At 50.8% G+C, this 23,751-nt stretch overlaps 1 protein-coding gene across 6 annotated transcripts in view; it reads right to left on the bottom strand.

Moving 5' to 3' along the window:
• Positions 1–23,751, bottom strand: part of MAP4 (microtubule associated protein 4) — a 116,875-nt gene that overhangs the window by 87,734 nt on the left and 5,390 nt on the right. For all 6 annotated transcript variants that reach the window (XM_039387355.1, XM_039387357.1, XM_039387358.1 and 3 more), the window contains 2 exons: positions 11,774–12,031; positions 4,503–4,568 (listed from right to left, as the gene is read on the bottom strand). In XM_039387355.1, the coding sequence (XP_039243289.1) occupies positions 4,503–4,568; positions 11,774–12,014 (307 nt within the window). In that variant the 5' untranslated portion in view covers positions 12,015–12,031. The remainder of the gene's footprint in view (positions 1–4,502; positions 4,569–11,773; positions 12,032–23,751) is intronic.

Below are 23,751 nucleotides of genomic sequence, written 5' to 3' on the forward strand. Positions count from 1 at the left end.
ACACAGAACATTCCCTCACCTACACAAACCCCAGCTGAGCCTGTCTCGGGTAAAATACTGCCTTGTCTCTCTCAATTATCTCCTCCTTTCACATTCTGTTGGTCTGGTTTGTGTTTGGAAAGCTTTGCACTGCTATGGACACAGCAGGAACCTCACTGCACTTGCTGAGCTCCTGTAGCTCTGTTTTAGATTAAAACAGGCCCCTTCCTTCTGCTGCTCCTGGAAATTTTCAGCATTATTTCAGGGCAGATTTTACAATTTAGTCCTTTAGTTTCTCTCAGATTGTTTTCTCATGGCAGGTAAAATTCCATCCAAGGCTGTCATTCCCCAAAGGAAGCCTGAGGGGTGAAGTTAAAGAAAGGCAATTCCCTTTCTTAGCTTCCAGGGTTTTTGGGAAGGAGCACAACAGCAAAGCAGCTTCCTAAGGCAGGAATTTGGGGTTGGCTGTTTTCCTTTATACTCCCAGTTGATGGCAAGTGCTCGAAGCCCATAATCCACCCCAGAGATGATCCACCTGTACCTCAGGAAACGTGGTTTTCCCTAATCTCTTTCTCAAGTCTAACAAGTGCTACGGTCTGGAAACACCCCTTTTGAAGAAAACAACATTATTACAGATAAAAACCTGATGTGGGAAGGTTTTAAAGCAGCAGGGATAAAGGCAGGAGCTCTACAGGGCTGTGGTGAGTGTGGGGAGGAGGGGAAGGAGCTGCAGTCATGGTGCACCCATCCACTAGGAAAGCACAACTTGGAACCTCCGACCTTCTGTCGCTGAGCACCCATGAAAACGGAGAGAAATTAAATTTAAAAGTGATCAAACTGAAAATGGAGCCGTGGTTGTGACTCAAAACCCGAATGGTGCAGTTCAGAACATCATGCACGTTTGTGCTTACACAAGGAGAGGAAGGTTTCAACAAGCACTGCAGAGCACAGGGAGGAGGAGGAGGAGGATGGAGCGCCGCCAGCACGGCCGCCCTTTGGCTTCTTCCAAGGAGGCAAAGCAAGAGCTCTGTAAAATGCTGAAGATTTTAGAAGTGTAATGGCAGGTAGAAAAGGACACTGGTCTTGTGTCAGTGGCAGCCCCAGTGTTAGGAGACAGTCTAGGCTTCTAGGAGGAGAAAATAGAAGAGAGGAGAAGAAGAAGGAGAGGGAAAGGGGATGGGGAGAGGGGCAAGAAAGCGCAAGTGGTTAGTAAACATGAACATCCAGGTAGCACACACTGCTCAACAAGCAATACTTCATTTAGTGCAGCCAGGAGATTTGCCAAAAGCCACTTTGGAGACCCGTGGAATGAATTCTGCTTTTAGGAGTGTCTGGGGACGGAGCCGCGCGCGACGCCGGGCCGTGCTCGGGCAGGGTCAGCGACACCCAGGAGAGCTCAGGGGGCTGCCCAGAGGCACAATTTGCACTGAAAACAAAGTATTTCTGTGACCCAATCGTGGATGGGAGAATTCCAAGCCGGCTGGCTGGAGGGGGAAGCCCAGCTAAGGGGAGCATGACCGTTGGGATACTTCCCCTGGGTACTTCTCACCTGCCAGCAAGAGACTGAGCAGCACCTCGGGCAAGAGGCACCCAGATTAAACCATGGGATCAGCCTTGACGGATTTGTGGCCAGAAATTTGGTTTTTTTTTTTTTTATTTTTAAACACAGAATTCCTTTGAACTCTAGGCAAATATCCTATTTGCAACGAGGAGTTGCAAATCGAAAATTACCCACGTTATTTTTTAATTTTAAAACTTCTGTCAGAGCTTTACTAAGGCCTGCCTAATCTCTGCATGGTGAAGGGGAGCAGTGAGGTCCCTCCCTCCCCACCTTATGCCATCTGGAATTATACACTATTAATGATTTCCCTTGCTGGTTCCCTCAGCTCTGGGCTTGCCTTCCCTCGGAATGCTGCTCCAACTGCTCTATTTATCCTTATAAGGAAGAACTGGATTAACAGCAAGACTTGCAGTGGATGTGCCGAGCACCCAAAGCCAGATGCAGCTCTCAAATTCCCAAAAAACACCCCCCCGAGCCAGACACCAATGGTCACGTAGAGCTCAGCACTGCCAAGAACTGAACCCCCCCGGAGCCGCTGCCTCCCTTCCCAAAATCCTGACCTGTGCCCATCCCTGCAGGAATGCTTTAAACAGCACTGTCAGAGCCAACATAATTCAACACCACCGGAGGGTTTGCCCCCCAGTTCCAGGAGTTTTGGGTTCCTGCCATGTGCTGCATTAAGGGGATGTTGGAGCAGGGCATCGGTCTGGAGGCAGCACAGGCTGCCAAGATTTCAGTCCTGACTAATTCCAAGCTCTGCACACCCCCCCACATGTTGTAGATAATGTTGCAAGTCATAATATCAAGTCATCACCTTGTTTTATTTGATTAGTGAACAAAGAAGTGCAGCAAAGCTTCCTGTGCTCCAGCCCGGAAAGATCCGTGTTCGTGCCATCAAACAGCCTCCCAGCACCTTTTCCTTGGAGTCTGTTCTACAATCCAACTCCAACCCAATTCTGCTTTTTAAAGCTCTCTCTGTGGCCTTCGACACTGGGGTTTGTAGCAAAATGCTGGTTTCCCTGAGCATCACCTTCCTCAGTCCTCCCTCGGCCGCTCCACTTCCCACCTCTGCACTGGGCTCACATCCCACATCCCTAAAAATCATTCCAGCTTTCAGACACAGCTTAGGGAATAGATCCAGCTGAAAATAAGCCACCAGAGCTTGGAGGTGGCTTAGGGCCAGGGCCTGCAGGGCTGCTTTGGGCAGCACCACCTATGGCACAACCTGGTCCGGGCGCTCCCGCAGAGCATCAGCTGCTGCTCAGCCCTGCAAACCCGGGGGAAACGCAGCATTCCCCCTTCTCCCTGGTGGAGAACCAGGGACACTGCAGTGTTCCACCAAGGAGGGGGGCAGGGGGGAGAGGCTGTGAAGGAATTGTGTCGTATCAGCCCTCTGTTGTTCTGGAAAGCCTAATTAAGTTGATGCCCACGACTCCTCAGCTCTGACGTGCCGCTGCCGCCGCTTTGATGTCGCTTTTAGACAAGACTTTAACAAGAGGAGAAGAGATCCAACTCTGCCCCACAAAGAGGGAACGTATTAATAAATTAAAAAGCCTCAGACACATAAAAGTATCTCTGATCAAAGTTGTTAACGTTTAGTGTGTGAAGAGTTAAAACCCCCACAAAGCAAGAGCGAAGCAAATAAAGGATTTTTTAAACACAAGTCAGAAGTTCAGTACAAACATCACGATGCATTTAATTAGTCAGAGCCAGAGTATCATAAATCCGATTATATTTCTGTGTCCTTTTAGTTATAAGTATTAAAAAAGAGGGAGGAAGTATCCTCAGGAAGGTTCAGAAGTGTTCTTGATTTCAGTTTAAACGACAAAAGATGCACAACTTCATCTTGACCGAATTTACAATGTCAAATTAAGCACAAAGATCAATTTTCATATTCCCATCCTCAATAAGGGCACGAAACTCACTCACACTCTAAATCACACTCTAATATTCTAAAGAGAATTGTAACAGAGAGATGTTTTAATTCATCCCCATCTCCCAAACATTCATCATTATTTCCTGATTACTTTTTTCCCCTCGGGGCCACGCCCATGGATCAGGAGGGGTGTAATGCTGGGGGCACCCAAACAGTCTTAGCAATGATCTGTACTAGAGATGAGCTGGAGGGCATGACAAGAGAGACCAAATAAATAGTTCTTACCAATGCCAGGATGACAACTGCCTTTGGAATATTTTATCCTCAAGAAAAGAGAGATCCCACAGTCAGAGTCCTCACCATGGAAGGAAACAGATGGGTTGGAATTGTGGAAGTCACAGCAAAGAAGACTCAAAGGGAAGCAGTGTTTAACTATAACTAAGAGAAGACCAACCTCAGCACATCAGGCTGATTAGAAAGATCAATAATTTTCCAGGTTCCTCACAAGTCTGAAATATTTCTCCACTTCAGTCACGAGTTTCTTGCAGTCAAAACCATCCTAATGCTACAGAACAGGGTCCAGAAGGCCTGGATGGCACCTGGGACAAGCTGAAGGTGTGGGAGATGTTTCCAGCAGGGGAGTTTGGGGTGGGAGGAGAAGCTCAGAATTCAGCAGGGTCATGGCAGTGAAGAAAAACTGCACCAAAGGATGGTGGAGTTGGACAAAAATCACTGTCAGTTCACAGGGAACAGCAGGAGTCACGGGTCAGGGAGAGCCCAGCTCTGGATGTTATGGACTGGAAAACCATTTTTATTACAGCCCTGGACGTTGCCTTCCCAGCACTGACCATGGATAAAAATATAACACCTTCAGAGCAAGGCTCTGTGCAAATGAGCCACTTCAAACTCCAAAGAAAGCGAAGCTTTACTCTGCCAGAAATTCTCTGAGAAGATCATTAAACCAAACACAATCCCCTGGGAGGAAATCAGACTCAAAAAGAAGATGCATTTGGCCCTGGTGAAGGTTCAGTGCTCTGACAACAAACACAGAAGTTGCTGTGTGTCCTGGGGACACCAAACACGTACCTGTGTGATGATCTCCCAGGCCATGGTCACCGTTCTCCACCACCGTGGGGCCACAGGCTGAGGAGTCTGCAGGGAATCAGAGCAGCTGTTAACACTGGATGCAGCCAATCAACCCAGAACCCAAACCCAACACTGGGAGGACTCAATGGAATGGTTTGGGTTGGAAGGGACCTTAAAGCCCATCCAGTCCCACCCCCTGCCATGGGCAGGGACACCTCCCACCATCCCAGGTTGCTCCAAGCCCCGTCCAACCTGGCCTTGGACACTTCCAGGGATCCAGGGGCAGCCACAGCTTCTCTGGGCAACCTGGGCCAGGGCCTCCCCACCCTCCCAGCCAGGAATTCCTTCCCAATATCCCATCTAAATTTATCCTCTTTCGGCTTAAAGCCATTCCCCCTTGTCCTGTCCCTCCAGGCCCTTGTAAACAGTCCCTCTCCTTACCACAAACAAGGTTTGGTTTTTCCCCACCATGAGATGAGCTTTCAGGTCCCTTCCAACCCAACCCAGCTGGGACTCTGTGATTTTATGACACTGAGTAGTTTTAGCTGAGTGTAACCAGCAGCACAAGCCCCGAGAGCAGCTCAGCTCCCCGGGCCATCAGCTCTGCCCAGGGGCAAGAACACTCAGCCCTGGCTCCAAACAGCCTGTAAATAAATACCAACAGCTCACTCCCAGAGTGACACACACTCAGTCACCTGGAGCTGCTGCTGCCCCTTCCCTGAGCTCATTTTATGACAAAGCCATGGTACCAGTGTCCTTCAGGCACAGCTTAATCCAACCCTCAGGGGAGCACATGGAAAAGTCTTCCCAGCTACATCAGTGGCTCACTGTGGTGTTTTAGGAAAATTCTACATGAACTTGCCAGTTTACAGGAAAACATACACCTACACCCTCCTGAAGGAGCTGAAAATACTCCAGGGATCCCTGGACCTGTTTCTCAGCAGTTCCACACACCAGCTCCTCCTGCTGCCAGGCTTCACAAGGGCTGCTGTTCACTGGAACAGTGGGATGGTCCTAACAGGGAACTGGGAGAAGCACTGGCAGTCCCTGAATTCCCTGAGCAGTCCAGGCAAGGAGAAATGGGGGGCCTGGGGTGGTTGGTACCACACTGTGTCACAGATGCCAGGGGTACACGAGCAGGAACAGCCACGAGATCTCCAAGGAATCACACAGGGGAGCCCACAGGACCTGCTGGACCCTCCAGGGAACAGTGAGGGAGCTCAACCCAGCTGCAGGGATCACAGAACCTCCTGGGCTGCAAAGGACCCACAAGGATTATTAAAGTCCAACTCCTGGCCCTGCATCAGCTGGAATTTCTCCCTGGAAAGGGTGGTGAGGCCTTGGCAGGGGCTGCCCAGGGAGGTTTGGAGTGCCCAGCCCTGGAGGTGTCCCAGGAAGGCCTGGCTGTGGCACTCAGTGCTCTGGGCTGGGGACGAGGTGGGGATGGGGCACAGGGAGGACTTGGGGACCTTGGGGGGCTTTTCCAACCTGGATGATTTCCATGATTCTGATGCCACCACCTTTACTGATGCATTAAACCAGGGAGCACCTGGAAGGAGTCTGTGTGCCCCTGAGGTCAGCTTTGCACTGCTCAGGGCCCACCCAGGGGTGTCCCAGGTGGCACCCCAGTGCTGTCAGCTCTTCAGAAAACAAGCACTTCACCTGCAGGAAGGTTTCACACACAGACTGATCTCCAGGCACAAAACGAAAAGCCAGGACACCCCCACCTGTCCTACTGAGGGCTCTGCAAACTTGGAACAAGAAAACCCCACCAAAACACCAGCCCAGCTGCCCAAACCCTGTGGCAGATGGAAACAAGGGCAGCTCAGAGCCAACGGTGTCCCACAAGTTCCACAGAGCAGGATCAGCACATCAAACCCTCGACCAGGAGAAAGCTAAAGGAGATTTTTGGCTCAAAGTGGGTTCCTAAACGAGCAAAAGACTCAGAAATGCCGTGTCTTTCCTTGGGGAGGATAAAGAGCAGGTAAAATTGCTTCCTTTACAGCTTCAGCTTTTTTGGGAGAAAAGCTTCCAGAAAAATCAGGTCAAATCAAACCAACTCCAGGCAGCACGAGCGGTTGTTATTTTTATGGCTCTGAAGGTCAGTGCCTTTGGAGCAAATCAATCTGATTTGAGTTTGCTACAGCACAAGTGCAAAGCACCCAGAACCTTCCCGGGGCCGGGTCTCCTCCCCTCATATTCTAAATTGCATAAAACCAAAAACATGTCAAGATGTTGTAACGACCTAATCCCCATCAGAATCACAAGATAGTATTTGCATCTGGCTCGTGGATCAAAGGATTGTTTTTATATAAACAAATTTAAGGCAGCACTGGCTAAACCGATAATCTCAAGCAAATGGCCAGTGCCAACATAACCCCCTGAGCTCCAGCAGGGCCCGGGCACAGCCCAGGCAGGGATGGGACCCCCGGGGCAAAGAGAGCTCTGGGCAGGACAGGTGGGCTGGGAGGTGTTAACCAGGAGCTTAATCTATTTCAGTTTATAGGTTTAAATGTTCTGTCTCAAAATCACCTGCAGAGCTGCCCCAGCCCTGGGAACAGCAGCAGGAGGACGTGGAGCTGCTGGAGAGAGTCCAGAGGAGGCCCCGGAGCTGCTGCCAGGGCTGGAGCCCCTCTGCTCTGGAGCCAGGCTGGGAGAGCTGGGGGGGTTCCCCTGGAGAAGAGAAGGCTCCAGGGAGAGCTGAGAGCCCCTGGCAGGGCCTAAAGGGGCTCCAGGAGAGCTGGAGAGGGACTGGGGACAAGGGATGGAGGAAGAGGACACAGGGAATGGCTTCCCACTGCCAGAGGGCAGGGAGAGATGGGATGTTGGGAAGGAATTGTTGGCTGGGAGGGTGGGGAGGCCCTGGCCCAGGTTGCCCAGAGAAGCTGTGGCTGCCCCTGGATCCCTGGAAGAGTCCAAGGCCAGGTTGGACAGGGCTTGGAGCAGCCTGGGCTGGTGGAAGGTGTCCCTGCCCATGGCAGGGGGTGGCACTGGATGGGCTTTAGGTCCCTTCCCACCCAAACCATTCTGGGATTCTGTGATTTAACAGCTTTGGGGCAGCAATGGGGCTGGACAGACTTTGAAGGGGAGAAGGTTCAGTGTATCATCTGAGACAAAACCACAAATCTCATCATTTGCTGATTTTTCTTTGATCCCTCTGAAACTCCAGCGTACACAGAACATTCCCCATCCCCACTCTCATACTCTCAAGGTGTCTGAACCCCCTTTTGCAGAAGCAAATCCTGCTTCAAGAAAGGCATTAATCCCTCATTAATGGGGAAAGGGAGGGAAAAGGAAAGGAATCCTGCTTTGGCCTCGGGTTTCAGGCTCTGGGGCTGTGTTTCCACGGCAGGGCAGGGTGGGCAGCACTGGCTGTCCAGCAGTGTCCACAGCACCAGCAGAGCCATCTCGTGGTGACACAGCTGCTCCAAACAGCCCCAGAGCCACTGCCCAGCTCTGTTCAATCAGAACAACCTCAGCACTTACAGGGTTTGTGTCCTGTCGTGGTTCAAGCCCAGCTGGAAAGGAACCAGCACGGAGCAGCTCAGTCACTGCCCCAGCCCTGGTGGGGAGAACTGGGGAAAGAATAAACCTTGTGGGACCAGAACAGCTTAATAACTGAAATAAATAGAATAATATAACAATAACAATGAAAATGAGAGAGAGGAATTATTGTTTAGCCTGGAGAAAAGGAGGCTCAGGGGGGACCTGGAGCTCTCCACAAGTCCCTGACAGGAGGGGGGAGCTGGGGGGGTTGAGCTCTGCTCCCAGGGAACAGGGGACAGGAGGAGAGGGAATGGCCTCAAACTGTGCCAGGGGAGGGTTACATTAGAAATGAGAAACCAAGAAGTCCTTGATTCAGGGGGGGCAGGACTCGGCGACAATTAAAGCATCAGTGTGTTATCAACATTATTCTCATACTAAACCCCAAACACTAAGGAGAAAATTCACTCTACCCCAGCCCATATGAGGACAGTTCCCTACAAAAAACTGCATTCAAGGTTAAAACTCACCACAGTCTGTGAACTGGGTGAGTGCAAGAATGAAAAACCCAGTGACTGAGCACGAGGCCACGAACCAAAGGCACACACCTGCCTCTGCACAGCCCCTCACCAGTAACAATCCCTCCAGGGACAATCCTGGTCCTTGCTTCAACTGAACCATTCCCCAGGAGCTCTGCTGCAAGCTGTTGAAGCCCAGAGTTCTCCTTTCCCTTGGAACTTGCTCCCACCCAACCATCCCCTCCCTCCCGCTCACACCTCCCACCACGGGAGCCCCTCAGTGGAGCTGCTGCTGCAGCCTCCCAGGCTTTCCCTGGGAGCTGCACGGTGTCCTGAAGCCCTTGGAACCTTGGAATTGCTAAGGAAAGGCAGCTGCAGGCAGGCAGTAACACACACCCCAAGCGATCCTGGGGTTACGTAAGGCCCACGAGGTCACAAGGGGATTATCCCAGAATTTGCCAAATTACTTTGTCCAGCCAGGTGCAAGGAAGAGTAAACCCCTCTCTCCCTAAGCTACGCCTTTCCTACGTGTTTTCCAAGTGAAGTGTTATTAAAGCTTTATTCCAGGGCAGATTTGGAGGTGACCACAGGACTGCTCCTCTCCACCTCTCTGTGCTCCCCCAGCTCCCCCACGGGGCCCAGCTGGACGTTAAACCCACCTAAACTCGCTCCCTGGTTTGGGAAACAAGTGAAAGAAAAGCCTTGGGCAGAGCTGGACCAGCTAGAGCCTGACAGGATGGGTGATTCAAGCTCTTCTGACTGGGGAAAGCCAATCTCAGGAGCACAGCCCGTGCTGTCGGAGCACATCGGTGCCTTTTCACATAAATAAATGAACAAGCAGAGGCTGAAAAGCCTGAGCTGGGCAGGCTGCTCATCCTTCAGGAAAACAGAGCTGTCTGGAGCCTGGGACACGGAACTCCTGGAGCCCTGCCCCAAAACCTGGGTGTTACCCCCCCACACTGCTCTACAACCCCCCCACTGGGACCCCGGAACATCCCGGGGCTCGTTTATTCTGTTCCCTCAACAAATAAAGCACATCCTGCTTTACTGTGCTTTTAAAGAGTTACAAACATCGAATAAACCTCCTGAAAGAAACAGGAATCCTCCTCCAAAATGGGTAAGACAGATTGGGATGTTCCAGGACCAAATCCCAAGGCTGGCCTGTGGTGACTGAGCCTGGTTTGGGCTGCAGAGCTCCAGTCCCCCCAGCCCAAGGTGGGAAGGCTGACAAACCCCACTCAGGGAGAGTTCTCCACTTTCTTCAGTTCAGGGGCTTGTTTGCATCTTGCCAAAGATTTAGACAATGCCCAGAACTGCACTCCAGCCATCCCAAAAAAGGGAAAAACAAATCTCCAAAGCAAGAAGAAGGAATTGCATCCCCCCCCCCCCTCCCTGCCACGAAGGAGGGAAACGAGCTCTGCCCAAGGAAACCCAAAAGGCCTCGTTACACCCACTGCAAGACCCTCAGGTTATCTGAAATTGTGAGTAAAACTTCCAGGGATACACGTCTGGGAGGACACACTTAAGGAACTTACATTTTACACCAATATTGTTACTGATTTTAGCACCAAGAAACCCTGGTGCCGAGATGGTTTAGAATCTGCAGCTTCTAGAACAAAAGGATCCTTTTAAAATACCCTTAAATCATATGCAAAGTGCTAATAAGTCTTCATGTTTTCCTGTTATTCCCACTTGTGCAATGTTAAAATATATATTATATAAAATTACATATTTATATAACATAATGTATTGTATAAATATGTATTTATATTATATAAATATATTTATATAACATAATATACATGTTATATATGTTATATAATTGAATATAGTAATACACATCTGAACTGCCCAAAGCTCCTCGTTTTATGATCTCTTTGCTCACTTCCATCCTTCTACTCATTTGTTACCATTTAATGCTTTAGGTCAGTATGGAAAACTCAAAGTTACATTTTTGTACCAAAAGGGACCTGACACAGTTCCAAACAAAATAAAATAAATGCCTTAAACAGCCCAGAATTCCCCACTCTGTGACCCTGGAGCTTTTATTTATTCTGAGGAATCACATCCCACTTTTCTCAACACTGATGAGCAGCAGGATTAAGGCAAAAAAAAAGAAAAACTTTCTTTTGAAAGAAGTCACCAGGTTATCAGAGCACAGGTTTTCTTCTACACAGCACAGACTGAGGCCACAAAATAAGTAAAACCATCGAGGCACTGCTGGTCCCAGGTGACAATTCCCACTTGGCTGGGCAGGGAACAGAACCCAGGCAAACTGGGAAAGAACTTAAATCACTCACTGGGAAAGAACTCTGATGGATGGCCCCCAAATCTCACTGTTTTCCCTTTCACTCGGCTAAGGAAGCAAATCTCTGTTTAAAACTCTCCTTTTCCTAAGGAGTTTCTGATAAAGCTCTCAACACTGGGAGGTTGGTGAGGCACCACCTCGAGTCCTGGGGCAGGTTTGGGGGCTCCAGTACAGGACATGGGGAATGGTTGCACTTGATGCTCTTAAAGGTCTTTTCCAACCTTAATGGTTCTGTGATTCTAAACACCAACTGGGCTGGAAAAGGTTCACAACCAGCAAAGACAGCACCATGTTTTACTATAAATGCACATAACCAGCACACAGAGGCAGCAAGAAATCCAAATAAATAAACCCTTGGAGCAGAAACATGGGATTTGGCTGTCAAACATTTGGGTGTGAAGCTCCCAAAGGGGTGATGGAGAGCAGCAGTTCCACATCCACCTTTGCCCCCTGGATTTGTCACCACCACCCAGAGCTGTGGCACCTTGCACAGCTCTCACAGTTTGGGAAATGGTGTCTGCAGAGCACAAAATTTGGACAGTGCTTTGTCTGAGAACCCCAAGACAAACCAACCCCCAAAGATTAATATTTTAACAATATCTGATAATATTTACGTGATGTTTTATCCCAGCATCTCCTGTGGCCCAGCAACGAGAGCTTATTTTAGGGGCTGAAGGACTGAAGAGCAGAGAAGCGACAAACAGGATTTGATCTCAACCTCTGCTTTTCAAGTGAGCTGTTCAGAGCAAACCCAGCAAGAGACAAAGGCCTGTCCCAGCCCTGTCCCAGCACTGTCCCAGCACTGTCCCAGCACTGTCCCAGCCCTGTCCCAGCACTGTCCCAGCACTGTCCCAGCCCTGTCCCAGCACTGTCCCAGCACTGTCCCAGCCCTGTCCCAGCCAGCAGGAGTGTTCCCTGACGGGTTCTGCTCTGGGTTCTGCTCGGCTGCTTTGGGCACTTACGTTCCACCTGAATTCCATCGGGGTGGGCTTTGCCCCTGGGCTCCTGGCTCCCGGGCTTCGCCTCGTCCTCGTCGTCCAGCAGTGGCACATAGTCTGTTTTATCCACCGTCTCCCCAACCACATCATCGAATTTCTCTGCCTCCAGCGTGGCAATGAAGTCCCTTTTCACCTCCTCCTCGATCTCGTGGGGCGGCTCCGTCAGAGCGTCCGCCAGGCTGAGGTTGTGCTCCAGCTCAGCCATTGCAGCACCTCTGCAACCTGCAAAAGCACGTGGGGAGGGAGGAAGAGAAACAAACACCTTAATGAGAGGCCTCTCATGGTTACCCCGTTTGGTGCTGCCCAGGCTGTGCCCTCACACGGTGACAAACGTTTGCCTTGGTGCTCAGTAACTCCCAGATGTTCATAAACCCCCCCCACCGGCACAGAAACAGCTGGGTCACCCAAATCAGGGCTTAGCTCCATTTCATGGGGTGTTTTATCAGAGTAACCTTCAATGAAAACTGTTAAAAAATCCAACCTGGTCAGAATAACCCTGGTGTGACCTTGGTTTGTGCCCTGCCCCAGAGCTCAGAGTTAATTACACACGCAAGAGAATTTAGTTCTGGGGCTGACTCCACCCAGCCTCCCCTATGGAGATTAGGATTTTCCATAATCCCTGATGTATATATACTGCAGTGAGGCTTCTGATCCCCCTGAGAGGGTCCTGCAGCATGTTTATGTCCTCAGCAAACCTCGCTAATACCAACAAACCCCCTCCAGCCCCGGGATTGGGGCTCGAAAGCGGCATTTTAATAACGTTTACATGAAAAAACAGAGCAAAGAGCACACGTAGGCATTATAGCCACAGCTATGAATTGGAAATGAAGGGGAAATAATCACCCTTTCCCTCCCTGATTTGCATCCCTGCATTCGATTTAATTCCTGGCAGCCAACAGAAAATGCACCTGAGCTGACTCATCTCAACCCTCCAGGTTGGCACAACACACACCCAGCACCAAGCACTTATCTTTTTCATGTTTCGTCCTTTTGAAGTTATTCTTGGGAACAACAGCCAGCGAAAACTGCTGGGAATTTAAGGGGAGCTGTCTAAGGGAGCAAAGCCACCACTCTGGAGTGAGAAAAGGCCCTTTTTGCCACGTTCTCTCAGAGCAGAGTCAGGCAGAGCTGCTGAAGAGCAAAGGGATCAACAGCTCCATCTGCAGAAACTGTCTGCTGCAAACTGGAAAAACCCCAAACCAGAAAGGGCCAAGAGTATCCAAACTGGTGCCTTTCCAGCTCCTACTGGGGGAGTTCAGCTTCCTTGGATTTTGGTCGAGGTCTGGAAGTGCAAAGGGATTTGATGCTGCTCTCACTGATGCACAAACTGTGCAGAGACTCTCCCTGGAATGACTGACTCTCCCTCAGGAGTCCAGTGAGCCAATGCAGCAGTGCCTGGTTGGGAATTATTAGGGAACAAGAACATGGAAGTGAAGTTTAGAGTTCCAACAACAAAAAAGAGAGATATGAAGGAGCTCAGGGAAAGTGATTCAGCATCTCAGAATCAATTCTCACTATACTGAGACAAGAACCACCAAGCCACACCAGAATTCCAGAATGGTTTGTGTGGGAAGGGACCTTAAAGATCACCCAGTGCCACCCCTGCCATGGGCAGGGACAGCTCCCACCAGCCCAGGGTGCTCCAACCTGGCCTTGGACACTTCCAGGGATCCAGGGGCAGCCACAGCTTCTCTGGGCAACCTGGGCCAGGGCCTCCCCACCCTCCCAGCCAGGAATTCCTTCCCAATATCCCATCTATCCCTGCCCTCTGGCAGTGGGAAGCCATTCCCTGTGTCCTGTCCCTCCATCCCTTGTCCCCAGTCCCTCTCCAGCTCTCCTGGACCCCTTTAGGCCCTGCCAGGGGCTCTCAGCTCTCCCTGGAGCCTTCTCTTCTCTCCCAGCCTGGCTCCAGAGCAGAGGGGCTCCAGCCTCTCCTCAGGAGGACCTGGAGCTGAGGACACAGCCCTGGAGCCAGGACAAGGCACAGCCACAGCCCAAGGAAACACAAGGGGCACTTGTGTGTTGGTTAATGAGGGGTGACCCAAGTGGCCACTGTGCAGCAGCCCAGGGTCACTGACTTCCATGGGGTGGCAGAACACAGACCCTCTTGTTCCACAGGAACAAAGGCTCCTACTCCTTGAACTCCAGGAAATTCTCTGTCAGCAGTACAGGGCCATGGACACAGACAACACATACCTACAGCTCCAGCCCCTCCAGGGCACTCACATTCCTCAGGGACAATGGGATCCCACTGCCAGTGCTGTCTCTGTAATTCCAGGCAAGTGTATTATGGAAACTAATTCAGTTAAAACTCTCCTTTTTCATTCTGCGAACAATAAAAGGTCAGACTTGCAGCCAGATCACACTTCAGGCAGCAACTGCACTTTTGTTGGTTTAGATAAAGGCCTTGAATCACCACTTGGAATTCTTCAGAGGTGAAAGGTTTGGAGTTTTTAATCCCCTGTGTGGGGTCACAGCTGAGTGAATTATGGTTGGTAAAAATGCTGGGTTTACACTTAAATGATGGAGCCTTATAAAAAAAAAAGTTTCTTTTGGAGTTCTTGACTGTTTTCAAGACAAACCATCAGCCAGATGTGCCCACAGCTGGCCACATCACCCTGCAGGGAGCATCAGCCAGGGGAGCCACTGCCAGGAGTTTTACCTGTGCATTGCAAAGGCTCTCCCAAGGCAGAAATGGGGCTCAGAAATGGCCAGTTCTCATCACTGAGTCCAACTGTCCCCCAGCACTGCCCCACGGCCCCAGGCTGCTTCTGGAAAACACAGGAATCGAGACCACAGACAGAAAATCCAGAACACCCCAAAAACCTGGGGAACAAAGCAGCAAAGGCTGCAGTGAACACACCTCACCCAGCCTGCCTGACTCACTGGGCAGTGCTTAGGCAGCCCAGAAATTATTCAGTCCTGAGATACCCAGGCACTTTCTGTCCAGCCCTAAACAACAGTTGGACTGGATGATCTCAGAGGTCTTTGCCAACCTTAATGATTCCATGATTAACTGCACTATAATTAATGCAGTAAATGCCTCCAGAGCCCTGGTGGCAGCAGGAGCTGCTTCCCTTCCTCCATGGGAGCAGGAAGCAGTCAGGAATTCTTAAACCCAAATCAAGGCTAATCCCACCCAGACCATCCTCTAACACGTGAATATTCCACCACAAGCAAATGATGCATTCACATCATGCTTTTTTGGATGCAAATTTTGGGGGTTTCTGTGTCCACGTTATTGTGGCAGCACTTGATGAAATTGCTGCCACAAAATATATGGCATTTTAGGGGTTTGATGGCATTGAAAGTGCTGCTATTCCAGACCTACACGGGAACTAGGACACTAAAGTGATCTACTTTCTGAGGAAAAATAATAATGAGGTCATGCAGCCTTATCAGCAGGACATTTCCTTGTCCATATTTAGCTAAATAGGGAATGCAGAAACTATGTATAAAAATAAATCAGTGTAACTAAGAAAAGCCAATCAGCATTTTTGTAGCAAACACGGAACTGGTGTCTCAGACAAGCACCTGGTACAAACCTCCCTCACCCAGAGGCTGCAGGAATCCCCCACAGCCCAGGGGGGTCAGAACACCCCTGGGAATCTCTCCCTTTCCATCTCTGCTGTTAGAGAAGCCAAACCACACCAATTCCCAGATTCCCAGGGCCTGCAGAGTTAACAAAGACAGGAGGAAAATGAATATATTGCACAGATTCTGCCCAAGGGTAGAAAGCAAATCCCAAAGAACATTCCTTTGTTGAGCAGTTCAGGGAGACAGATGCTTTCTACCCCACTTCCATTCTCCTGGAACAAAGTCAGCCAGGAAGCATCAAAGAATTGTCACCAAGATGCCCCTTAATCCACTGCTTCCATAGCCATGGAATCAGACATCCCCAGAGCCCAGGGAGGATGGATTCTGACACGAACCTTTAGGATGAAAGGGCAAAACTGAGCAATGACTGAGGTTTGGGAAGGCAGAGGCTTACAAATGCACTAAATTTGTTGCTGGAAAGGGTGGTGAGGCCTTGGCAGGGGCTGCCCAGGGAGGTTTGGAGTGCCCAGCCCTGGAGGTGTCCCAGGAAGGCCTGGCCGTGGCACTCAGTGCTCTGGGCTGGGGGACGAGGTGGGGATGGGGCACAGGGGGGATCCACGGGCTGGGAGGGCTTTTCCAGCCTCAGTGATCCTGTGATTCCATGATTCCAAACAATCCTTCAGCTGAGAAAGAGCTGCCAAGGTCCTTGTGTTGGTCAAACAGCAGAGGCAGCAGCCATGGGGTGACACCAGCCTGCCTGGCTCCAGGTTTGCATCCCTGGGGGACTCACCAAGGTGAGCAGTTTGCTCCAAGGAAGGTGTGGAAGGAGCAGACCACGGCCTCACCAATCCCACAGCTGCACTACAGCCAAGGACAAGGGTTTTCCTGCAGCTGGACACCCCAGGAGATCTTCAAACCATCCCACAGCAAATCAATCATGTTCCTTTAATTCCCACATTATTTTTCTCTAAAAGGGTTGTTTGGATCTCTCGGTGTTCCAGGCACAGCTGATCTGTCACACTCAGGGTTTGCCCCATCTGTTCCTTTCCGTGCTCAGAATCCTTGTGCACGCAGTGAGGAACCTGTTTGTTGGGAAAAATAAAATCCATCTTCCTGGCAGCTCCTCTGGAAGGTTCAGCAGAGTTATTTTAATCTCTCACCCACATCACAGACCCCCCTATCCTGGAGGCTTGTTCCAAAGAGCTCCTACTATTCACTGGGTTTCAGCTGTGGCTGCCCCATCCCTGGAAGTTGTCCAAGGCCTGGTTGGAGCAACCTGGGAGAGAGGAAGGTGTCCCTGCCCAGGGCAGGGGATGGCACTGGATGAGCTTTAAGGGTCCCACGCCTGCCACGGGCAGGGACACCTTCCTCTCTCCCAGGCTGCTCCAAGCCCCGTTCAACCCGGCCTTGGACACTTCCAGGGATGGGCTGTGAACTTCTCAAACTGCCAAGAACTCCTTGCCCAAGTTTTACTCTAAGTGACCCAGTGGAACAACTTCCAGAACCATCCTCTCACCCAGCCTCCCTCTGGAAGCGGAGATGAATCAACTTCCATGAGCCACTGCCTCCAGCCTCCCATCCAGGGAACAGTGGCATTTGCTTCCTGAGCTCTGTGTTTCCATCCTGCAGCTTCCATGACTGTGCTGTTGTGTTCCTGCCCCCGGGCACGCACAGCCTTGGAATTTAAAGTTATGAGCAGTCTGACCCAGATTTGGTGTGAATCGTCTGGAGACGGAGAAAGGGGAGAGTGGGCAGGGGGTGCCCAAAAAAACCCAGCACTTGAAAACCCGTGAAGTGTTTAAACAGAGTCGTGCTCGGTGTGAGACACTGACTTACTTCCCTGGGGATTCTGGCCGAGGGAAGGACGGTTTTTCCCAGAGGAGCCCACACAGGTCCCAGTTACACAAGGCAGAGTGTGCCAGCCCTGCAGTGACAATGACACAGCACTTCAGCCCTGCCAGGCTGCCCGGATCCCACCGGGAATGCACAGCTCTGCCCTGCTCCAAACGAGCTGCACTCGCTCCCTGAGCCACCCTCATGCCAAAGGGCTGAGAGAATCACACCCAGGGGAACAACAAAGCGACCTTTCCCCACTTCTGTCGGTTCAGAGGAGACTCTGAATCCCACATCCACGAGCAGCACGTCCATTCCTCCGTGAGATCCACCTGCTCCTGTAAAATTAGCTGCTCCCTCCACACAGAACAGAATCCCTGCTGCGGGAGCGGGGCCGGCTGGGCCATAATTCCCATTTCTCTGGGCTAAGTCAGGCTGCTTTTCTTAGCCGAGGCTGCTGAGGCGTGAGGGAACAGGAGAGCAGACATCTGCTGTGTCATCCTCCTTCCAGAGCCCTGGAATCCATGGAAAGGGTTCCTGCAGCCGCCCTTCAGAAGGAGAGGACACAGTGACCAGTGACGTTCCTCACATTCCACAACAAATCTATGACCTGGTTTAATTTTTGATCATTTTTTGGGCACACTCTAAAACACTGGGATTCGTTCATTTATTTTTTTTTCTAAAGTCAAACACAGCAAAAGTTCTGCTTTGCTCCTGCAGCTGTTTGGAGTCACAGGAGATCCCTCAAATCACCAGAAGCTTCTCAGAGGCAAAGAGATGGAGGTCAAGAGATCGTTAATAAAATCTTTCCAACGACATTTAAATTCGTGTTCAACTCGACTGCTAGAAAAACCAGCCTCCAAATGTCCTGAATTCCAGGATTGTATTCAGGAATTGGCTCCCAAAGATGCCATGATGTGCAGGTACCTCCCCACTGACAGAGAGGAGTCCAGGCCAGATGCTCAAAACCTGCGGGACCAGCCCAAGTACCTGACACCACATCACTGAACCACGAGTTAATTAGAAGATTATGGACATCTCCATAGGAAAATCCAGCATCAAATTCCAACTCTGGGGCACTGTTTAAACCAAAGTGCAGCCAGCAGCTCCCTTGGAGCTCCTGGGACAGCAGAGAAGAGTTTCCAGCTCCGCTTATGAAAAGCAGTACATCAAATATTATTAATTTCTAATGCTTGTTTGGGCTTTCAGCAAACCAGGATTTCAGGAAGAGTTGTGTCACAAAAAGCCACGTTCTCCTTCAAACCACAAATCCAGCAAGAGAGTTTCCAGCTATTATTTATATGGATTAAGCAATTCCTGCCCTCCTGTGTGAGGGACAAGAGACGTGGTGGGAACAGGGGAGGCAGATTTGGGTGCAGAGGAGGCAGATTTGGCAGAAATCCTTCCCTGGGAGGGTGGGAAGGCCCTGGCACAGGTTGCCCAGATTCCTAAGGTCCCTCCAACCCAGACCATTCCGGGATTCAGGGATTCCAACTCTGAAATACCCCAAAGGCTTGATGCAAACCTCGGGTCACTTCCACAATCCCTTTGCAGCCATAAACACCAAACACGGTGTTTGAACTTCTCCCTCCCGATGGTTTAATGAAGTTGAACTCAGCCTGTTGAACCCAGGATTTCAAAACCAAGGCAGAGCTTCAGCCACTATTGCTTCCTCACAACTGTCATTTCCTCTTCCATGTCTGACACCTCCCAGCTTCCACTTCTCGGGTCACCAACCACCTCTCCCTCAGCTTTTGACCCAGACATCTCTTCCCACTTGAGCCTTCAACAAGCTACACCCCAAACCCAGGTCAGACAGCTTTGAGTGACACTGCCCAGACACCAAAACACTCCTGGAGACTGCCAAGCTCTCCATGGCCTGTCCAGCTGTGGGCAGCTGAACCTGCACCCGAGGCAGATCCAAGCAGGACATGGAACGAGTGCTCCAGGTCTCCCACTTGGGAGAGGAGCAAACCTGTGTGCAGGGATGAACATGAGCAAACCCACTGGAGTCGGGAGAGTCTGGGGGGAACAGCAGCAGGTGTGCACTTTGGATAGGAAAAAAGCCTGTGCTGGGAAAGAAACCAGCTTATGGAATTAGAAGGGGATGAGTGGCAATGGATACAGGAGTCACAGAGGGCTGGGCAGGAGCTGGACCACAGCACAGCTGCTGGTCACCTTCCCACTCTGAGAAGCGGGAGCTGCACATTGACCCACTCACAGACACAAAGGAAACCAGCACAGCTGTGCTCCAGATGGGATCACAAACTTCTCCAGGCAGTGGCCAGGAGACAAGCTGGGCAGCAGTTCCAGCCCCAGCTGGGACCTGCACTAGAGGGGGGAACATCTGAGGCTCTGCAAGAGATGCTCGGGCTGGGTGACTGAACCTGCTTCCATGGGAATGGTCAGATTCCCAACAAACAAAGAGCAACTGTCAGAGCAGGACAGGAATGGCCACAGGGAGGTCAAATCTGAGACAGGGAAAGTCACCTGAACAAACCAGGCTCTGGTTGACCAAGGCCGTTGTTTTGTTAAAGCCAAACCTGCCCCTTTCCTAAGCTACAACTTCAGAACTTCAAAGGGCTTAAAGTGCAGTTTGTTTGATTTCATGATGTCTTGTAAGAGCCCACAGAATTCTGGGGTTTATTCCGTTTTTCCAGAGTGTCCATGAGTTGTAAAGTTTCATCAGTCAGGGCACGAGCCATTTCCCCCCTGTTTCAGGTATTATTTTGCTGTTATTGGCACTGCAAATAAACCAAACTCACTGTGCTCGAGTCTTTAATGAAGATTTCTGCCCCATAAGCAGAAACAATTTTCATCAACTCGACTTCCCTTAAGAAAGCCCTGCCAAAGCCTGTGCTCTCCCCATGGTCAGTTATTCACACACCACGGGAATCAGCACAGGGAGGCAGCAGAAAGTCTCCCAGAATTCCCAACTCGCCAGGAACGTCACAAAGGTTCTCTCGATTTCTGGAGACTTGAGACAACTTCTGTTTTCTTCCTGCCTTCCAGCAGCCACTCATCACTTGGGGAGCTCACACCTCACGGGATGACAAAGGCCACAAGGACAACAGGGCAGAAACCCCCCGGCAGCCGGGGGAAGCTGCGGCACAACCTCCTCTCTCCACGCGTGGAGCTCCTACTTGAAGTCAACTCCAAAGTCCAACTCCTAAATGTCAGGCCAGCATTTCCCAGCTTTCCTGAGGCAGTTTCTCCCTGCTCTTTCTAGATGTGGACATCCACTCATACTAAAATTTCTGGCCTTATTTCAGGGTCTTCTCTGCTCAGGGTGAGGACTCGAGTTCTGTAGAACTTGTCTCCTCCGTTCAGGGCCGTGAGGACACCCAAGGGCTCCGGAGGGGCTGCAGGGAACTCGTGCCTGCTTTATCAGAGCACAGCAAAGCCAAGGCAGCAACTCCTCCCGCCCCCAGGCTCTGAAGAGCCAAATTCTGGTCCTGGAACTCGGAGACCCAGAACCCCAGACACCCAAGGGAGTCGCTCTCCCGCATTCCCGGGAATTGCGCTGCATTTGCTCTGCGCTGCTCCGAGAGCCTGAAGGGAATTTTGCAATTCCCCTGTGGAATGTAGCACCGGAGAGGCAGCACAGCCCCCCGTGACAGGGCCCTGAGCCACCTCCTGCAGCACTTCACGTGACACAAGAGTGATCAGTCAGAGCTCCCAGCGCCACCAAAGTGACCAGAGTGAGTGATCACCAACTGGAGGCAGAACTGTCCAGACTTTCCTCCTGGCCAAACCCTAAGAAGGACAGCAAATGGAAGGAAGCCCATCTGAACCAGTCTGGAGTGTCTGGAGAAGCACACTTGGATCCAAAGCAAAGTCTTGGAGTAAGGAAGGGTGCTGGGAAGGGGGAGGCTCGTGTAGGAAGAGGGACTGACGCCAGCAGAGCCACGACTGGACAAAAACCAGAGCCAGGAGGATTTAGGAGTGTCAGGTTGAGAGGAGGAAGAGAGATACAGCTCCAAAGAATCACCCAGCAGCCCATTTCCAACCCTGACTTCACTTCAGCTGCACCCATTCCCAAAAAAAACCCCGTGGCACCTCTTTGTGCCTGCAAAGAGCGTTTTACTGCCGTTAATTACACCTGAGATAAGAGCACACCAACCTCCTGCATGATTCCCTCCCTTTGGGCAACCGCCCTGCCATGAACCACTCAGCAGGATGGGGTAAGACTGTCCCACTTGGATTGCTCCAGCTGGACTTGTACCTTTTCCAAGCTGATAAAAAGGCACATTAATAAACTTGCCTTGAGTTACAGCAGGAGATGCTCTGCCAGAGCGGCTTCGCTGGGAGGACAAGAATAACTTTCCTCTAAGCCCCAAGCAGGGATTAGGGACTCTAGAAGGTGGGGATTAATAGTCTTGGCTGGCCTTCAAAAAAGCCACATGGAAGATGAGTTCATAGATAATAACTGTGAGGGGCTTTCAAGGGCCGAGCTCTGCCCGGTCCTACAAGTATCGAAAGAAGAGACCTAAAAAAAGACTCCAAAAATCATAAATGCTTATCTAAGGAAAACAGAGGAGTCTTGCCCACCTTCTGTACAGACCTGGAAGTTTTAGCCCCAAAATGACCTATTCCTTAACAGCTTTACAACTCCCAACTCCCCGGGGCAAAGCTGGCTTGCTGGGTTTGGGGACGGGATTTTGTGCGCCGCCGCTTCCCGGGAGAGGCAGCACCAAATAAGGAGAGTTTCATTAATCATGGGGGGGAAGAGTCTCCTCTTTTCTCTTGGCAGAGGGGAAGCCAAAGTGGGGGCAGGGTAGGGAAAGCCAGGCTGTTTGCAGAGCACTTTCTACGGGGGATGTTGAGGCTGAGCCACAACCCGGCCCAGCTGCTCCGTCAGCTGCTTTCCTTTAATAGCCCAGAGAGAGCAGAGAGGCTCCCACCTCCCCCAGAGGATAACCCACAAAGTGAGTTATCCTTCTGGCCCTGTCCAGAGAGCTCCTTCTCTGGGAACCAAGGCAAGGATGGCCCAGGGCTCACACAGTGGGTCACTCAACAATTATCTTTATTTTGTACCTCCTCGTTGCTCCTCCTGCAAGATCCTCTCCCTGCCACGGGCTGGTAACGGCAGCTGAGTGCACAGAGAGGGAGAAGTTTCACCAACAGTGCACAGAGAGGGAGAAGTTTCACCAACAGTGCACAGAGAGGGAGAAGTTTCACCAGCAGTGCACAGAGAGGGAGAAGTTTCAGCAACAGTGCACAGAGAGGGAGAAGTTTCACCAGCAGTGCACAGAGAGGGAGAAGTTTCACTACCAAAGTTCCCCTCAGCCAAACAATCCTCGTGTCAGCCCCTCTAAGTGCATCCCACTCCCTGTTTGTCTCGTGTATGTGGCTCCCAGAATAATGGATTTTGTGCTCGTGTGAGAACTTGGGCTTGAATTTCTAAGGTGTGGTGAAAACTGTACAGCACAAAGATTGGAATGACAAACCTAGAGATGAGAATGAGTTCAAGGCATGCTGTGGGGAAAAAAATTCAGAGGTTTAGTCCAGCTTAATTATAGCTTTAATACCACTGTGCAGGCCCTCAACGCCTTCATGAACTCACAACATTGCCTTATGTATATAAAATAATATATAAATATGTATATATAGGCACCTGAGAGCGTGGGAGGGAAAGTAAGACCAGAGAGGACAAATTCGGAAATTAAGTTAAGCAAAAAAGCTCTCACTGAAGAGTAAAATAAGCAGCTATTAATTAGCATTTAATGTCCTACATCCATATTGTACCTCATCAAGAAATTCACTGGATTAAGCCTTGAAAATTCCAAGTTACACTTTCTGTGGAACAGCAGAAACAATCCAAGCTTGTGGAAAAGAGGCCCCTCATGGTAAGACATGAGTGTGTGCAGGGAAGGGAAGGGAGCTGGGAAGGGAGCTGGGAAGGGGCTGGAGCAGCAGGAGCAGCTGAGGGAGCTGGGGGGGCTCAGCCTGGAGCAAAGGAGGCTCAGGGGGGATGCCAGGGGAGGGGGTCGGGCTCTGCTCCCAGGGAACAAGGGACACGAGGAGAGGGAACGGCCTCAGGCTGTGCCAGGGGAGGGCCAGGCTGGACATCAGCAGGAATTTCTCCCTGGAAAGGGTGGTCAGGCACTGGAAGGGGCTGCCCAGGGAGGTTTGGAGTCCCAGCCCTGGAGGTGTTCTGACAGGCAAACTGACTCCCTGGAGAAGTGCCCCAAAATCAACAAGTTTGCCAGTGTCAAAAACCAAGACAAACTTTGAGCAAAGAGCAGGGAACATCCCAGGCCATGGAGAGCAGCAGCTACAGCAGCACAGCCATGGAATCAGAAGGAGCTCATTTGGCAACCAGGACACACCATCACTGCTCCCAGCAACTCCATTTCCAACAGGCTCCACTCCCTTCCCTCCACAGAATAATTCCAGTTGTGTCAGTGACTGCATTAGAGCAGCTACTTTACTGTTAATTAAAATAAGCCCTTCTCCTGACAATGTAATTACAGGGCACAAGAACCTGCCCATCAGGACACAGGACTGGAAGCTTCCAAATGAGAAACCTGACTGGAGAACTATTTTCATCCATGACAGCTCAGCATCAC

Source organism: Pipra filicauda, unplaced genomic scaffold (assembly GCF_003945595.2).
Source record: "Pipra filicauda isolate LSUMZ 115617 unplaced genomic scaffold, ASM394559v2 scaffold556_size476704_pilon, whole genome shotgun sequence".
Taxonomy (NCBI): Eukaryota; Metazoa; Chordata; class Aves; order Passeriformes; family Pipridae; genus Pipra; species Pipra filicauda.